Below are 17,511 nucleotides of genomic sequence, written 5' to 3'. Positions count from 1 at the left end.
CCGGAAAAACATTCAAGCACGTGTTCAAGGGCATCTAACTCATCATTTTTCGCCAAAAAGTAGTAAACAAAAATGTTTTTAACATTTCTAAACTTTGCCAGTCGTCAAGGTGGTGCAGATATTCAATGGAAACGACATATGTATAAAAGAATAGCATGGGTATACCTTTTTTAAAGGGACAATAACACTCTTGCTGGCTTGAAAGCTCCAGAAAATAAATAATATCTCTATCTAAGTAATAGATGTTTAAGTGTCCTACCTGTTGTGTAAATTATCCATTACATCCTATTTTACTTGTCCAGAGGGTTTGAAAATATTTTTAAATCGAAGTTTCATTTGAAAAGGTTTACGTTAGACGTTTCAAACCATTGTGTTGAATTTTTCAAAATTTTTAAATAAAGTGTGTTAAGTAAGATGAAATTTGTATCATCAATTAATTGAAATATTCTAAAATAGTACAAATTGTTGACCAGAATAAAGATTGGGACATATTATTCAGTTACAACAAGAGTGGTATTGAGCCTTTAAGGTCCATCATCATCATCATCTTCATCATCATCATCATCATCATCATCAATGCCTTCTTTCATCAAGGCATGGTTATTAATATTATCTTGATGATGTGATCGTGGCTGCAATGTCCGCTGTTTTGTTTATAGCCTGTCTTTGAGTTCAGGGAGCTACGGTGACAGTGATGCTAGCTCCTTATACGAGGTCTGGGGTTTGCTCCTGATATGGACGAGGAGAAAGTTCCTCAACATTTTCAGGCATGGTTCTCCGTCTCAGTGGTGCAGGATGGAGGGCCTGACAAGGAACAGTGTTTAGTCATTCAGATCAGACAAAAAACTTAGGTCCCATACAGGTATACATAAATGACATGCAGATAGAAGAACCCTTGACAGTTGGAATTTCGAAATAAGAGCCAGCCATAGTGCTGCTGTCCGGGGAAAAATTTTCCTCATTGCAAACTTTATGGCATATGTTTGTCTTTATTAGTCTAGTTGGTGCAGAAAAGTAGAATGTTAAACCCTATTAAATGTCATGGAATTACAATACCCGTACTGTAATATGACTTAAGAATGAGCATCATGACTGATTACAGGTGCCCAATACTGCATAGGCCTTAGGATATATATTGTCTTTGAGTGTGAACGGTTGCAGAAGAGATTTTTGAAGATTATGTCCAAGTGAGACCTCATGAATTGTATTTATTTATTATTTATTAACAGTTTAATGGTTCACCGTTCCTAAGATTCACCCAGGATTTCTATGAGTATGACATATTTGTCATATTATCCCAAACAATACTATCTAATACAATTAATGTTTTAGGAACAGCTTCACTTGCTTGACCGATAAGGTTTGATTGTTGATGCATATATTTTTTTTTATTTTAGAGTTACTATGGTAGAAAAAGAAACTGTTTCAGACTATCAATTCGTACAGTTGAAAGAGCTCTTAGATATTCAACAAATTCTGGAAAACCAAAGAGAGAATTCTATAATAACGTAATTCAATTTTATTCATAATTCATTTTATAGGATATATTTTTAGTTGTAATTCTGGAAAATGCTTTCAGTCAAAAAATCAAGATGCCTTTTAGATAATATGTACTTTATTGTATTGAGGCAGATCTTCTTGGAGGTTTGCAAGCACATTTAATGCTTCAAAATATTTCCAGAGGATGTTATGAGATTTTAGACATAACAGAAATATTCTAGTTCTTGCATAGACGGAAAACTAATTGTTTCTTCAAATATACATTATTGCATTTTTATTTCAGATTGTAAAGATACGACTAGAAGCAGCATGTTGGGAACATGGTGTTCTTTATGATGAATTTTTGAAAACGCTAGATGAAGTAAGATAAATACATATCTAAGATCAGTTAAAATCTATGTTAACTTGTTCTAGAAGTTGCATGATTTTGTAATTCTAAATCAATTAATTGCTTTGTAGCACTACTACCCAGGTATCAAATTTCAGCCAATTTGTCAGTCCTATGAAATCTAAACAATGCTATCCAACATTACATATTAGGTTTGGATAACTGGACTCTCTACCCATTGACTTCAAGGTTAATCCATGCCATCTTAATCTTTATAAACACAAAGAGCCCAACCTGTCACAATCATCTGGTAAAAATATTGAGGGTTGACCATCTCAAAATTTTTTCTATGCCTGGACAAATGAATCTAATGGCATGGTGGTGAAGTGATTTTCATACGCGATTTCCCTAAGTTATGTTTGTTTATCTCTGCCCCAAAATAATTAATATCTACCAGAACTGGCAGAAAATTTTAATTCAAACCCTCTTCTTCTATTTACGTGCAAAAGGGGGAAACAGAGAGAATTGCTATAAATATGTTTGCATAGCATGGAATCAAGGGAAGCAATTAGAATTAATCCAAACTTTCATGGGGCTGAATGCTGTGCACCATGAGGCAGCAACATCTAGCAACCTGCAACTGTCCACCATAACCAATGAGAGAAGGGGAGCTAGAAACAGAGAGGGAGTACATTGGTTGAAACTGGGATAGGAAAAGTAATTGCTAGCTGAATCCAACAACAGTACTGCAGGAGTTATATCCCTTGGTAGAACAAATGAATTGATAGACTTCATTTGAATCTCAGAAATCAAATCAAAATTAGAAGTAGGTGAAAATAGCTCACTAGGTGAATTGTTAATAAGCATACCCTGCATTGTTTATTTTTTTTGACATAACATTGATTTATCTTTCAGTCCTCAATTCAGTTGAACAGAACCACTTTACAACATTTAGCCATTTATGAACCTAGAACATTTCAGGTATGTACAAGACATAATTGTTGATCAAATTTTAGAAAGTTTGATGATATTTGTTTGAATGTCTCTTTAAAAGAGGCTGGATTAAAAATTATTTTATCAATAAGCTAACTGAATAAAATTTGTCAGTATGAAGTCAAATATTAACAAGCCGTTGCCATGCAAGATATGCCCACATTTTGCAAGAGATGGACAGAGAACAAGCTAAAAAAAAACTGATTTTTTTTTTTACAATTATGGGCCATAATCCAGGAAGTCCCTATCGTTGGGATATAAACATGTAGTTTAAGTTTCATCAAAATTGGATTGAAAATGTGACTATTAGCTGGTCCAAAACCTTGGTATTATATACTTTTACACTATTTGTGTACGAGGGACAGCCATTTTGTCCGGCAGTTTCTGTCCGATTTTCCCCGAAAGTTTCATTATGGTGAAATGGTGATATATTCAAACTTTATTTTGAATTGGTTACAAATTGTGACCTCTAGAGGGTCCACAAGCTAAAAACATGTTTATATCCAAAAGATCCTTTCGATATTCTTGCATATCGGACCGTAACTTCCTGGATTATGGCCACTGATTGTTTGAAAAATATTTTTTTTTTTGTTTTTTAGCTTGTTCTCTTCTGTCCATCTCTAGCAAAATGTAGGCGTATCTTGTATGGCAACCACTTGTTTTAAATTGGATAAAAATTGTGACCTCTAGGGTGTCCAAAAGCTATAAACATGATTTTTTATACAATCAGGGGTCATAATCCATGAAGTTATGAACCAATATATGCCAGTATCGAAGGGAACCAAGATCTTTGGAATATAATCCTATATTTCAAGTTCCGTCAAAATAGGATAAAAAAAAGTGTGACCTACCATGTTTTTCTTTTTTACTTTTTTAAAAGCTTTACAAATTGAATAAATGAAATCAACTTTTGGGGAAAAGCTCATTACTGGATGGAGGGGAAAATACCATGACTTTCCATGGTCAAATACTCAAATTCCCAGTTTTCCAGGCCTGAAATTTGCATACTTAGAATTCCATGACTTTACAGGTTTTCCAGGAAGCATACGAACCTTGTGTAGAGTGTCCACAAACAACATGTGAACGGACACACGGACGGACGAACAGAGACAACAACAATATACATCCACAATCCACATGAAAATGTGGGCTTCTAAAAATCTGCATGAAAATCAAAGTGTCTATTACCCAATAATGCACTGCATATGTGAAATCACACTTTTCAGAACACAATAACTTTACTTCTAATTAATGTAGAATGTTCAAACTTGATGGGTTGTTCTTTAGGTGAATATTTGGACATGAGCTAAGCAATTTAATTTGTTGATGCTTTGGAACATGATAATTTTTATTATAACTGATTGAGAGTGGTGTGGTGTATAGTTTCATTACATCAATACCTTGACTAAAGTATTTTTTGCTCAGGAAAAGCAATTTGATTGATCAAGATTGTGGAACATGATAACAAAAAATCGATGCATAAAGAGGATGGATATCAATATGTACCTGTATTCTATTGAAATTTATACCACCCAGTGTTCCCTACTCTTTTCTTAGCTCATTTTCAAATGAAATCTTGTAACAAATAAGTAATGCACTAGTTATCACCAACATAAATTACTCTACCTTCCAAATAATCACCGTTGGTTATTTTAATGTATGGAGCATGTTAAGTTTGTTAACTGTACTGATTTAAAATGGTAACTACTCTGGTATATTTTATTTCAAAGAATATTTAACAGTATTTGATATTTTTTTATGAAAGACATTATGAGATTCTCTATGTATCATATATTTCAGAGTTTATGTGATTTTACTGTAAAGAGACAAGGTGAACTAGGATTAAAGGCTGCCACTGCAACAACTCCATCAGGTGTTCTAACTAGGGGGATGCTATAAACTTAACATTGATCAGATTTTATCTTGTAATAAAGCTATATTGCTATAGTTAAATAATTGTGCCATGTGAAGGAAGAGTATTGAGTTTGTGTGGGAATGATCATTAAAGAAACTAAATATTCTTACCAAATAGTTTGTACTAATCATAATCAAAAGAGTATTGAACTTCAAAAAGAGGTTGGACAGACATTTTGAGGAACAGTCATAAGTGGTGTATTATTTACATAAGAAAATATGATCTTTTCATCCTGTGAAAGAAAATATTAGATATCGTGTGTTTATAAATTGTTTAATTTGTAGACTTTTTGAATGTTTAGAAATTGTTTCATTTTTGTAGATACAAAATATTAAAATCAGTTTTTTCTATACAGTTCACCATTTACTGACACATGTCCAGGTGCAGAAGACTTAGTACATAATGTTGTTATCTCATATTCCTATTTCCACTTTTTCACAAAATACATAAATTTCTCAAAGGATTTCAATGGTTGCAAAGTCCCATGCACACACAATGAACTATGACAAACCGGGTACAAAGTCAAATTGCAACACAGAGTTTAAATCCCCAAAATATAGCTGATTTCTTGAAATCTAGGGCCTTTACAGCATTACATTATTTCAAAGAAATAGTTACTAAATGTGTACTATTATAAACCTTGTGGTGAGATAGAAATAATTCTTAGATAATTAATATTTTATTTGGTGTGAGATATTAAATCTGATTTAAATTTTGTCTGGAACAACAGGCCTATGGCCTTTCCTAACTGTCAAGGGTTCTTTTATGTGCACACCAATGTGTTCATGTAACATCAGTTTTTCATCCCATCCAAACGACTATACATTGTTCCTTGACAGGCCTTCCGTCTTACACCACTGACAAGGATGAACCACGCAGGACAATCCTGAAGAACTTTCTCAGCCAACACCGGGATCAATCATGGGACCTCCAGGTTCACCAGATTACATGACATTTCGGACTTACGACCTTTTGGACTCAACAAAATATGATCTTGACATTTCGGACTCAGGAAGGTAACATTTTGGACTTGGGAATAAGTTGAATGGAAAGGATGAACACAACTGTTGAATCAATTTATAATAAGCCAAAAACAAATTTTATAACAATAACATGCACATAAAATTTACCATTCATCATCACGTGGATCATGCACAGTAAAGACCAATGCTAAATGTTTATGAAAATAATGTTTTATTTCTTTATATCTGTACCATGTTTGTATATTTGATATAAAAAAGTAGCTGATGAATTGATTTAAAATAGGCTAATTCAAAACACGAAAGAAAATATTAACATGAAACACATTGTTATTAAAAGACTCTACCAAATGATAAAACACTAGTTGCACTTGAATTGATTTAAAATAGGCTAATTCAAAACACGAAAGAAAATATTAACATGAAACACATTGTTATTAAAAGACTCTACCAAATGATAAAACACTAGTTGCACTTAGCGTTCTTTGATAATCGTCATTTCCAGTAAAGGTAATATATCTTTTAAAAAAAAAAGAATAATATCCTGATGAATTGACTTGAAAATGATCTACTCAAACACGTAAGCAAATATTTACATGTCAAGTAAATTCTAACTGTTCTTAAACTGAGTCAAAAACGTTTGTGCTGAGTTGAAAAGGTCGCAGGACCGAAATGTCATCCTACCATTTACCAAGGGAAACATTGGTTGAACTATTCAAATTACAAATGTAACGCCCTGGCTAAATGAGGCACCTTTCGCAGCCTCCTTATTTTAAGTTGAGCCAGTTGTGTTGAGGTGCAGGTCCAGCATAGGGGAGTTATGGGGTATGTAAAAAAATATGGTTAAAGGTGCTAAGGTTCCTTTTGACATACAGTGTCTAATGGAATCTTTTCATTTTCATTCCTGGGAACAAGTGATGAGAAAAGTAATATCCAGACCACTTGGATGTTGACCAGCAGGTGCTAACTGACATGCATTGTATCTACTAAATGTATGAACAGTTCTGCTTTAATTTTTTGACCCACATGTCACATTTAGCCAGAGTGTATCACATTGTTGTAGTAACTTGGCAAAATTAAATGGTTGGGGATACAGCCATTCTACCATTCGCTTCGTCTGAATGTGCACTTATGTGGGATTATAATGCATAATACATACATGTATTGAGTGAAATTCACGTTTTTGTGACAAATGCACTTGATTATTCCATTTCTTTTAAATTGGTGTATGTTGGTGGAATAAAGAATTTCTGATAATTATTGACCTTGATCTGTTTGAAATGTCTTGAGGATGCTCTTGGGGGGAAAAAGTATCATCCAATTTCCTTAAAAATTATTTCCAGTGTTTAGATTGGCTTGAACAAGAAACCTATTTAATTTTACCCATAATTTCTTAAACAATTGCTGCCCGTGATCAGATTTTAGTATCTTGAAATGCTTTTTGTTACCTATTAAATAAAACAACTATATCTATCATACATCAAACGTTTCAGTGGATATCTCTGGTATTGGTTGTGTATAACATTATCTGACAACGTGCTTTTTCATATTACCCTGTTATTCAGCTTGGATGTTTATGCAGATAAACTACAACTGAAATGCTCTTTCTTTTTAATCTTTTTTTCAAAAAATGTCACTATCACTTAATTAATTTTAAGTGGCCTAAAAATGCCTAATTGTGACCCACACCCACAATATGCGAAAAGGCTGAGATATTTGATTTTTGGCTACACAGATTGAGACATAGGCCTAAATGTATCAGATTCTAATTAAGATTAAACAAAAAAAATGGAACTTATTTGATTTGTAAAATCAAAAATGTTGAGTGACATAAACGGGTCTCGATCTTTAATTCTGCATTTTTACTAAACCTAAAGTAGAATGGGCGTTACCAAAATGTAGACTCGCTTATTACTGTAGCAATTTATACATGTGAAATAGAGTGAGCGAAATATGTCTAGATAACGAAGACTATGAATATCGGGCACCTGCTATCCCATAATACAATGCAATGACACGTCGCCATATTGTTTTGGTGGACAACTTGAAACGTGTAAACTAAAGTTCATGTTATTTTATTGATAATAGTTTATACCCAACGTTACGGTTGTTAATCAAGAACAATGTCAGGAAGGACAGGACCCCCCTTTAAATTAGTATTGTATGGATTATTTTTCATAGGGTTTGTCTATGTCTTATATATTTATCATGCGACGAACGGTAAATTACGGGATGCAGAAAATCTTGCAGAAAGATATCGACGTGAGGAAGAAACCAAAGTGACCCAGTTGCAAGGTATTAATAATATTCAGACTTTTTGTTGTTGTTGATAGTATTTTTATTTTTCACTAAAATCATTATTATATGATGATGTTGTGTCATTACAAAGTTACATACTAACATAGATATCTCTGAGTTTGACAGTTCGGTAAAGTTATGACTCCTTCATTTCAACAAAGCTATTTGTATTTTCAGATATTGCTTTGTTAAACTTATGTCAATAAATATCATTGGATTGAATTGATAATGAATAACAAATATTGCATAAACCATTTGAAATTTTGTTTGGCAGTTATGTCATGATCAAAATGTTTCGGCAGCTACATCCACAACCTCATAATAATATAGATGATCATGATGCACTGTAGCCTACAGTGCACTGGTGCAGGAAACCATTAAAAAAAAAAAAATCCCAAAAACAGTACATGTACCTGAATATTGTACATACAATACAAATTAGACAAAAAGGTTAGGCTTTAGAATCTGCAGACCACTCAGAAAAAGGTCCATGGTGTGATCCAGTTTGATCGCCAAGAAAGTAGGCCTACCTCTGGATTCCAGTTGTCAGCGTCGCAGAATGGGCCATTCGGCGCCTGACAAGGAAACAGATTGTAGTTGTTCAGAAAGCACAAAAGACATTGGAATTCAATGAAGAGTATGCAGAAACACTACTGCCTTGGTAAATTTCACCCTTCTACTTGTTGCAGAGAAAGTTGAACTCCATTCTATTTTGATGAAGAATAGGCAAACTTGTCCAGTACAAATTATCACACAACATATACATGTCTGAACATGCATGTAAGGTACTTGTCACAGACATTGTCAGGAACAAATCATTATAATGTTATAATATGTACATTGTACATTGTGTAATAATCTGCCTGACAACGTATGTGATAGGTTCCTTAAGTCCAGGCTTGCCCAAAATGTCCCTAACCAAAACATGTTACCCTAAAAATGGACACTATTTAAAAACTTTCAGAAATGATTGAATATGAAACATCTCAGACAAGAATTACAACAATTACCAGTGGCAGTACTCATAATAAAATTTTATAATGCAAGTGTATCAAGGGTAGATAGTGGATTAAAGGGAATGGCAAGATAACATTTGAATAATAAAACTATAATGTTCCTTACTAGACAACATGAAAACAAAAAATACCTTAAAAAGAATTATATAAAAAAATGTGAAAATTAAGATAAATCAAACTCTGGTTATTTATCATCGTGGAGATAGTGTCAATTTTTATATGATCGGGTATGGGCATTGGGCAGTATATTTTCATCACCTAACCTGCATTGTCTGTCCTATATCCATCTGGGTTTCTTGTATGAACACAACAGAATATGATTTTTGTATCACAGTTGGAATTCTGATTTAACCCATAAAATCTAGTGACAATGTTTTAAAAAAGCAGTTATAAGTGGATATTCATTTTTAGGTACACATGTATATGTACATGTATAGATTTGTAATCCATGTAGATTTAGTGAGGACAGGACAGTAATTGATATTTTGCCCCAAGATGTGTAATATTTCTGTGTTCTTCCTTTCAGATCTTATGAAGTCAAAAGAGGAATTGCAAGAAAAATGTGATAGTGACAGGGTAAGCTAGCTTTATGTTTCTACTGACCTTCATGTACGGTAGGTCTAAATGTTTGCCTGTTTACAAAATGTGTTGGGTGCATGTTAAATTGTATAAAGCAGGCATTCCCAACTTTTTTGATGCCCTACACCTCTAGGAAATTACCAAGGGTTTGCAGATACCCCAAGTAGGCTGGGAACCCCTGGTCTAAACTGTGGTGCACTGTGAATCTTACCTTTATGACCACTGCAGAATGAGACAGTAGATGTACATGTATGCACTATAGGAAGAATGCCAAACATTATCCTCTTACGATTTCTGTAAGATTTTTGTTTTTAAATGATTCAGTTAATGTTAAGTTTTCATCACCTGTGTTTCAGGAACAAAATCACACAGAACCCCTTGATAGAAAAAGTCTTTATTATTTGTTCAGAAATTGTTGAATTGTTTATACAATAATGGTGTTTGACTTGTTTATAATGTGTAATATTTGGTTGTAAGATGAAATATTTGTCTTCAAAAAGTTTAGCCTTCATGACTTTTAACATTACATGTACATGGATAATCAATGTATTTATTTTTCAAATTATAGCAAGACTTTGTTAGCAGACTGAGTTCATTAAATCAACAACATAAAATGCTAAAGGTAATTAATTTTATCGATATAGTTTATGATATACAGCGGTTTTATTGTTCCCCACCATTTGTAGAAAGCAGGAGACTATTTAACTGAATTTTATTGAGATTATTTTTTTCAAATAAAGTTAGAGACATTTCAGGTGCACCTCTCCTGATCATCTCAGTGTAGTTTAAACAAGCTTCTAATGCCATAAAAATTGAAGCTTTTAATTGGTGTCTAGAATATTGAAGCATTAATTTGATTTCTAGAATACTGAAGCAGTAATTCGATTTCTAGAATATTGAAGCTGTAATTTGATGTTTAGAATATTGAAGCTGTAATTTGATTTCTAGAGTATTGAGACTGTAATATGGTTTCTAGAATTATTGAATTTAAATTTATTAAAGGGACGAAATGAGGAGATGGAAGCAGATTATGGGCGTTTACAACAAGAGTTACAGAAATTAAAGGAAGACCAAGAACACTTGGAGTCTCAACGAAGTCAAGAATTTCAACAATTAAAACAAGAAAAAGAACTAGAAATAGCTTCATATAAAGGTAAATATTTATTTAAATTTGTATTTACTTAATGCACTGGCAACATACATGGGTTGATGGGATTTTTCTATTATCAACAGTTGATTATATTTATATACATTTTCAGATCAAGTTGCCAACTATCAACGACAAAATGAACAATTACAAAATGAAATATCCAGTTTAAAGGCTCAGTTACAGAATAGTCAGGTAATTTTCTTTTTTTTTAGTTCAGTGGGAAAATATTAGTTTATAGAGTGTCGTGTGTTGCAAGCATTTATAAATTTACCTTGCTGTGATTTGATTACTTGACTAACACTCCTTATCCCACCTTTAAATTTAACTCCTTGCATCTTAATTAAGAGAATTTTTATCCATTCTTTATAAATACACAAAGAATTTTAGATTATAAAAATTAGATTTTATGTAAATGTAGAATTAGGAAGTCAAAGTGTCAGTTACAAGAAAGGTTTGTTTACAATTGATTAAAACACAGATCTTTATATTATTTCATTTATTATTTTGGTGGCAATCATTACGTGTAGATCTGACTGGTTGGTATGGAAGGTCATGACAGGCGTCCTATATTAGTCATCTGTTGGTCACAGAATACAGATATAACATCTTGTTCAGTATGCTGTCTTATGTGTCTCCCGTCGTGACTAAATAGCCCATTTCTTTTGAACATCAAACAGAATGAGTTTGATTTAAAAACCCTTCCAGATTCTATTGTCATGAAGTTAAATAAAATAATATTTGTAGTGTAAAAAACAAAATGTATTAATATTTATGATTTAATCAGATTAAGTTTATTTACATATATTGGTCATCTTTTTTGCCTTTTCTTTTACTGACTTTACATGTAGTTAGTTGTCAACATAGTTTAGTATTATTTATTTATTCATGAATTAGCTTTTTCTTTTCCCATTTAATTTTGGTTCTTAAAAGAACTTTTTAGATTTGTCTTAAACATACAATTTTTTCTATGATTAACAGAATAAAGTTATACGCTAATTGTGATTTTTCCATATATAGACTCAACTTCAATATGACCAGAATGTTGTATCTAGTCTGGAACAAGAAGTTACACGACTAAAGGTTACTACTAAGCTAATTCTTTAATATTCCTTACATTAACTAACACATCTCTATTAACCTATATACTTCCCTATAACAATATATTATCATTCAATCTAGAGAAACATATAACAAAAGATAATTCTTCAGAAAATTGAGATTACCGGTAGTTGAAGTGTGTAAAAAAAATTATAAATAATGGTCTGCTATTGAAATTAAAATTTTATTTTTTGAAAATATGTTATTAAAGGGAAGAGTTTTAACTTTTGTTGTATTTGTGCTGTCTTATTGACACTAACACTAACATGTCTGTGTGCACTAATATGTTTGTCAAACACAATGTGATGGTTATTCTATCACTCTTGTCAATTCTGAAACTGAATTAATTGCCTCACCCTTCAATTTCACAAACAAAATCTTCAACGATATCACATAAAAAGCTCAAAGTTTAATAATTTTTGTAAAATATTCAATGGATTCATATAATAGGATTTCAATTTATACGTACTTAAAGATGAATATGAATATTAAAACTTGCCATTACCAAGGAACAGACATTTATTTATAAATATAGATCTAAGTTGATGTTATTTGAATGGCAGATAAAATAATTTTACAGCTATACAAAATAATGCGAAAGCTTTACAGCTGTCACCTGAGCACATACATGCATGTCCTTCAAACTAAACAATCAATTTGGCTTCAATGTTCATTTTATATTTCCATTTGTCTAGTACATGTTATAGATTTTAGCAGTCAGTACACATGAAAAATCGTAAATTTTATTACCATCTATCTTGATGTTCATAAAGGTGTTCTGTGTACAAATGGTATCGTCAAGTTCAATGTTACCTGATTTCATGATATATATTTATTTTCCACACTAAATTCTGCATCACTTTTTGCCAGATATAACTATATCTCTTATTTGTAAAGATTTTCTGTGCCCTCTACATGAAAAAAAGATCCACATCCACGTCAAACTGCTTTGAGTATACATGTGCATGTTCAATTGCCATCTTGAAGAAGGTTCAAACAAAGTCTTCACTTCTATGAAAGTTTGATATGTCAAATTCATTAGGCAAATGTTTTTGGTGGGGTTATGCTATTTTGTATAGTTATACAAATTAATACTGGCACGATAACGAAGTATAAAGTGATTGGATATTGCCTATCAATTGACTTCTATTACTGTTTGTTTGATTGTAGACAGATTTACAACAGGAAAAGACAACAGCTGTACACCTGAATTCATCAATTAAAACATTACAGGTTAATACTTCTCTATCACCCATCAAATACTACAAATTTATTTAAAAGCTTATAAATTTTACCCAAAATTATTCAGTCCTCTGTGTTCATCCATTTTGCTTTATACATACAATTTATAAATCAATCAAATCTATCTGCTATCCGTTAATAAATTCACCAAAATATTTATAAAACTTGTCATTCTGTAGATACAATTGGGAGAAAGTCAGAGCGTTTCAAAGGATTTGGAAAGAAATCTAACAGAGTCTCAGGTTAATACTTACTATTTCTTTTTATCTTGGTCATTCTTTTGTTTGATGAAACCTCTTTTAATTAGGACTTTATTTAAAATTTGTAAATGATGTAAAAATATTCTTCTAATGAGAACAGTGAATTCCTGCATTGTTAGAAATGGTGTGGCTATAAAATAGTTAAATAATTAATTTGAGTCCGTGTGATTTCCACGCTTTGAGGCAATCTTTTCTTTTTGACAGTTCTCTCTGTTTTGACATCTGGTTTTGACAGTCTTCAATTTTCATCTTTTAAGTTTATAGATCAATTTATCAATCAATCTGCTATTCTTTAATTTTGATTAAATTAACAAAAAGTTTGATAAAATATTTATACCAATTGTCATTCTGTAGATACAATTGAGGGAAAGTCAGACTGTTTCAAAGAATTTAGAAAGAAATATAACAGAGTCTCAGGTTAATACTATTTCCTTTTATTTTGGTCATTGTTTCATTGTTGTCTTGTGTCCCTTCTAAATATTCATAAATTGGAGTATATTAAGAAATTGTAAATTATGAAAAAAGTTGATTCCTAGCCCTAGCCTTTAACCGATGGCTGTACAACAATAATTAATTTTAGTCAGCCTGATATATACACTTTGTGGCACTCGATTATTTTAGAAAATTTAAGAGTTAAGTCAGTTTGACAACTAGTTCTGTCACATCTGGAAGACATTGGTTTTGTTTTAATTTGCCAACATTGCAAAAACTTGAAAATTGTTTAGTTTTTGTTGTATTAATTTCATAATTTGGTAATGTGAGCAAAGTTTTAAAATATTTTTTTAAAGCCCCAACATGCTAGAATAACAGTTATATACAGATTTCTAAGACAGTACTTAACACTTATATATAGATTTCTAAGACCCTACTCAGATATATGCGTGATTACATAATAACAACAGTCATTACATTAAAAAAAATTTTTTTACTTTTGAGATACATTATACATAAGACAACCTTTTATTTTTGACTTCAAAACTTAATATACATGTAGGCCTTGTTAATGTATTAGTGATTGTGAAAGAAAACTAAAATGATAAATTTGTATGTTTGTACCTATACTTGTAGAAACATATTGTTGAAGATCAAAGCTTAATTACCACACTAAAACAGGAGTTATCAAATTTAAAGGTTTTTATTATTTTGGTTGTTTGATGTCTGTTTGTTTTTTTGTTTTTTGCTTCTGGTGGATAGTTTTGTTTACTTGTTAATGTTAAACCCGCCTTGTTCATCATGCAAGCTTTTGTCATTATATTATCATGGTTGCGGTCGTTCTTGAGTTGTTAACTCGTCCTATCTCATTTTGATGCTTTCACAACCCTTGGCATTTTAATTCATATTTTTTTAGTTTTCAAAAATAATTACTACCTGGGTACCAAAACTTTAAGATAATGTGATTGGCTACATCTGCCCCTAAAGAAAGTCTGTTTAAAGTTCTGATAAATGCTGTGATTGGCTTGAAATAATAATTATGATAGCTTTGAAAAACAACCAAATAAGAACTGAAGCCCCAGAGAAGTGAATCGTTTAAGATAGATATGATAGGTTAAAGACAATTGTTTTGGGTTGTTTGGGTGTTGAGTGGATGTTCAACCCCATCTCGCTCTCTCTCTCTCTTATGGTTATGTAAATGTATATCTTTGATTTTCAGCTTTATTCTTATAAATATTTCTTTATTGACTTCACCTATCATCAAGTATAAATGTATGTAGGCTAGGTGGAAGGTGGAAGCAGACATAAAATCTCATATGTGACCACAGCAAAAAACCATAAAGTGTACACTGTCAGTATTGTTATTGTCTGCATATCTCTTTAATTGAGGTAGAATGTTCAAACTTGGTGTGGATATTCATCAGGTGACTGTCTTGATTGAGTTCGATGATGAGCTTCTGCTTAGACTAAGCAGGGATAATTGATTTATTTTGTCAATGCTTTGGAACATTCTGATTGATTGAGAGTGACAAAGTATGGTGTTTAGTTTCATTACACAAATTCTTTGACTAAATTTGAGCAGAGTGATTGCTTCATGCTTTATACAGAGGTAAGTGTGCAAGTAATTAATGAGTGTCAGCTATTTATTGATTGTATGAACTTTGATAATTTACCAAGTTAAACTGCTTAGAATAGCTAAGGTTCCTTCTCACTAAATGTCCAGATTTTCTAATTTTAAACCTTGTTGTTAATAATAATCATTGAAGTAACTGTAGTTTGGGATAATTTGTAAACATTGTCATCATGAGATTGAGGGATTTTCTGTTGATTTGATACTTCGTTTTAATGAGACCAGCATGTACATGTAAAGATATGTGATTGATTAGTTCTACAGCCTTGATAAGATATGTTAGATGAGGATAGACCACAGACTAGTTAGCAGGAGTGAATCTATGCCCGTGCCCCGTGTACAAAAAATTTTCCTTCTCATATTTTATAAAGAACATTTATGTTTCTCCGCAAAATGCTTCAAAAGGAACGTGTTCAAAAATCCTTATAGACAAAACCAATTGAACACACACTACATGAGGATATAACAATGAAACTGGATGATGGAGCTTATCATTAAAACACCCCTCTATGTTAACATGTTTGTTTACCCTATTTTATAGTTACAGTTACAATATGATCAAACTGTTATAACAGTGTTGGATGAAGAGGTTACACGATTAAAGGTTCTTAATAATTCTCAGCATGATGAAAAACTTTTCGAGATATATTAAGCATAGATATATGTATATGTAATATTTGAATTGGCTCAGTTACACATTATGTTACTCGGTGTTATAACCTTATACATATTGTTGCATATGATATACTGCCGTTATCGTATCTATAAGTACTAGTTGTATGTTAGGGTATTTCACTTTTCAGGTTTTTTTTTGTAATTACTGAGGTTTCTGGCGGTCATCGAAGTCCACTCTGGGTAAAACGTGCTCAGTGATATTTTCAGAATTTTCTTGACAAAAATGGCTGCCACACTAATAGTGTGGTGAATATACTCCATCAGATCTTCACCTTCAGCCATTACCTTTGGCCATTTCCAACCAAAAGTAGATCAGGACTTGTCATTCTAAACATCATTTTGACCCTGATAATGAGTTTTATGAGAACAAAATTGTATAGTCTTTAAAAAATGCTTTTCCATGTCATGAAAATAGCCGATTTTGGATGCCATCTTGGATTTTCGCCACCTTGGATTCTGATAATCTCATTTAAGATGGTGGAAATGAACTCTACAACCCTGAAAAGCATAACATAGACACATAACAAGCCATACCTGACCTCTCTAAGTGATCTGTCAAGCTCAAACCTCCGAAAATGGACACAATTATGGAAAAATGGCCTTTTGACAAGAAAATTCTGAAAATATTACGGTGTAAGTTTGACCACGAGTGGACTTGGGTGACGGGTAGAAACCTTAGAAATTACGAAAAAAAATGAAACACTCTATTGTACATGTTTTAAAAATATAGAAAGTGATTTAGCTGTATACATAGTTTTATTTTAGAGTAAATTGGGGTAACAGACACTGAGCAATAAGTCACCTCCCCCCCCCCCTAAAAAAAAAATGTCAATGTCAATTGATAGTTATAGTTATGAAACGAACATCAGTTGTTGTAGCCATCATTGAAATGTGTTAGTGAAACATGCTAGTATTAAGGGGTTTAAATTAACCATTGGGTCCTGGGCACGTCCATTTAATTTTTTATATACGGCCACATTTTATTTGTGGACACTTTACAGGTCACAATTTTTGTCCGATTTTAACGAAACTTGAAATATAGGTTTATCTCCTAAAGATCTTGGTTCCTTTCGAAATTGGCTTGTATCTGATCGTAACTTCATGGATTATGGTCCCAGATTGTACAAAAAATCACATTTTTAACTTGTAGACCCTTGCGGTGGCGAACAATATTTTGCCCCATATATTCTCGCGGGAAAGAACAAAAATACTTAAAGGTGGTAGTGATCCCTGTCATAAGTTGGCGGTCCTTGTGTCTTTATGCACACTTTTATGCCTACAAAGCATCTTCAGCTTTTGAAATCTGTTGTTTTGTTGATCCTCGGCCTCTGATCAGCTGAGTTATACTATCCTCCACCCCTGCCTGACTGGTTCAACAATGGACTCGTCTCCGTCACCTGTGAACAGGGTATTAG

At 32.3% G+C, this 17,511-nt stretch overlaps 2 protein-coding genes across 17 annotated transcripts in view; both read left to right on the top strand.

Annotated features, from left to right (window-relative positions):
* Nucleotides 1-5,088, top strand: LOC126826898 (50S ribosomal protein L20). The gene is made up of 5 exons (XM_050556010.2): nt 1-159; nt 1,398-1,508; nt 1,784-1,861; nt 2,744-2,809; nt 4,622-5,088. Exons 1-5 carry the CDS (start codon nt 73-75, stop codon nt 4,718-4,720), a joined length of 441 nt encoding a protein of 146 aa, XP_050411967.1. The 5' UTR covers nt 1-72; the 3' UTR covers nt 4,721-5,088.
* Nucleotides 5,089-7,719: 2,631 nt separating this feature from the next.
* LOC126828693 (golgin subfamily A member 6-like protein 7) overlaps nt 7,720-17,511 on the top strand; it is a 28,339-nt gene continuing 18,547 nt past the window's right edge. For 4 of the 16 annotated variants that reach the window (XM_050558620.2, XM_050558621.2, XM_050558619.2 and 1 more), the window contains exons 1-10: nt 7,720-8,011; nt 9,557-9,606; nt 10,178-10,231; nt 10,612-10,762; nt 10,869-10,951; nt 11,777-11,839; nt 13,028-13,090; nt 13,279-13,341; nt 13,714-13,776; nt 14,428-14,490. In XM_050558620.2, coding sequence (XP_050414577.1) covers nt 7,840-8,011; nt 9,557-9,606; nt 10,178-10,231; nt 10,612-10,762; nt 10,869-10,951; nt 11,777-11,839; nt 13,028-13,090; nt 13,279-13,341; nt 13,714-13,776; nt 14,428-14,490 — 825 coding nt within the window. In that variant the 5' untranslated portion in view covers nt 7,720-7,839. The remainder of the gene's footprint in view (nt 8,012-9,556; nt 9,607-10,177; nt 10,232-10,611; nt 10,763-10,868; nt 10,952-11,776; nt 11,840-13,027; nt 13,091-13,278; nt 13,342-13,713; nt 13,777-14,427; nt 14,491-17,511) is intronic. The other 12 variants (XM_050558625.2, XM_050558622.2, XM_050558627.2 and 9 more) reach the window with 8 other exon arrangements.

Source organism: Patella vulgata, chromosome 7 (assembly GCF_932274485.2).
Source record: "Patella vulgata chromosome 7, xgPatVulg1.2, whole genome shotgun sequence".
Classification (NCBI taxonomy): domain Eukaryota; kingdom Metazoa; phylum Mollusca; class Gastropoda; family Patellidae; genus Patella; species Patella vulgata.
Note: the sequence above shows the minus strand (reverse complement) of the source record. Positions and strands in the feature narration are given on the sequence as shown.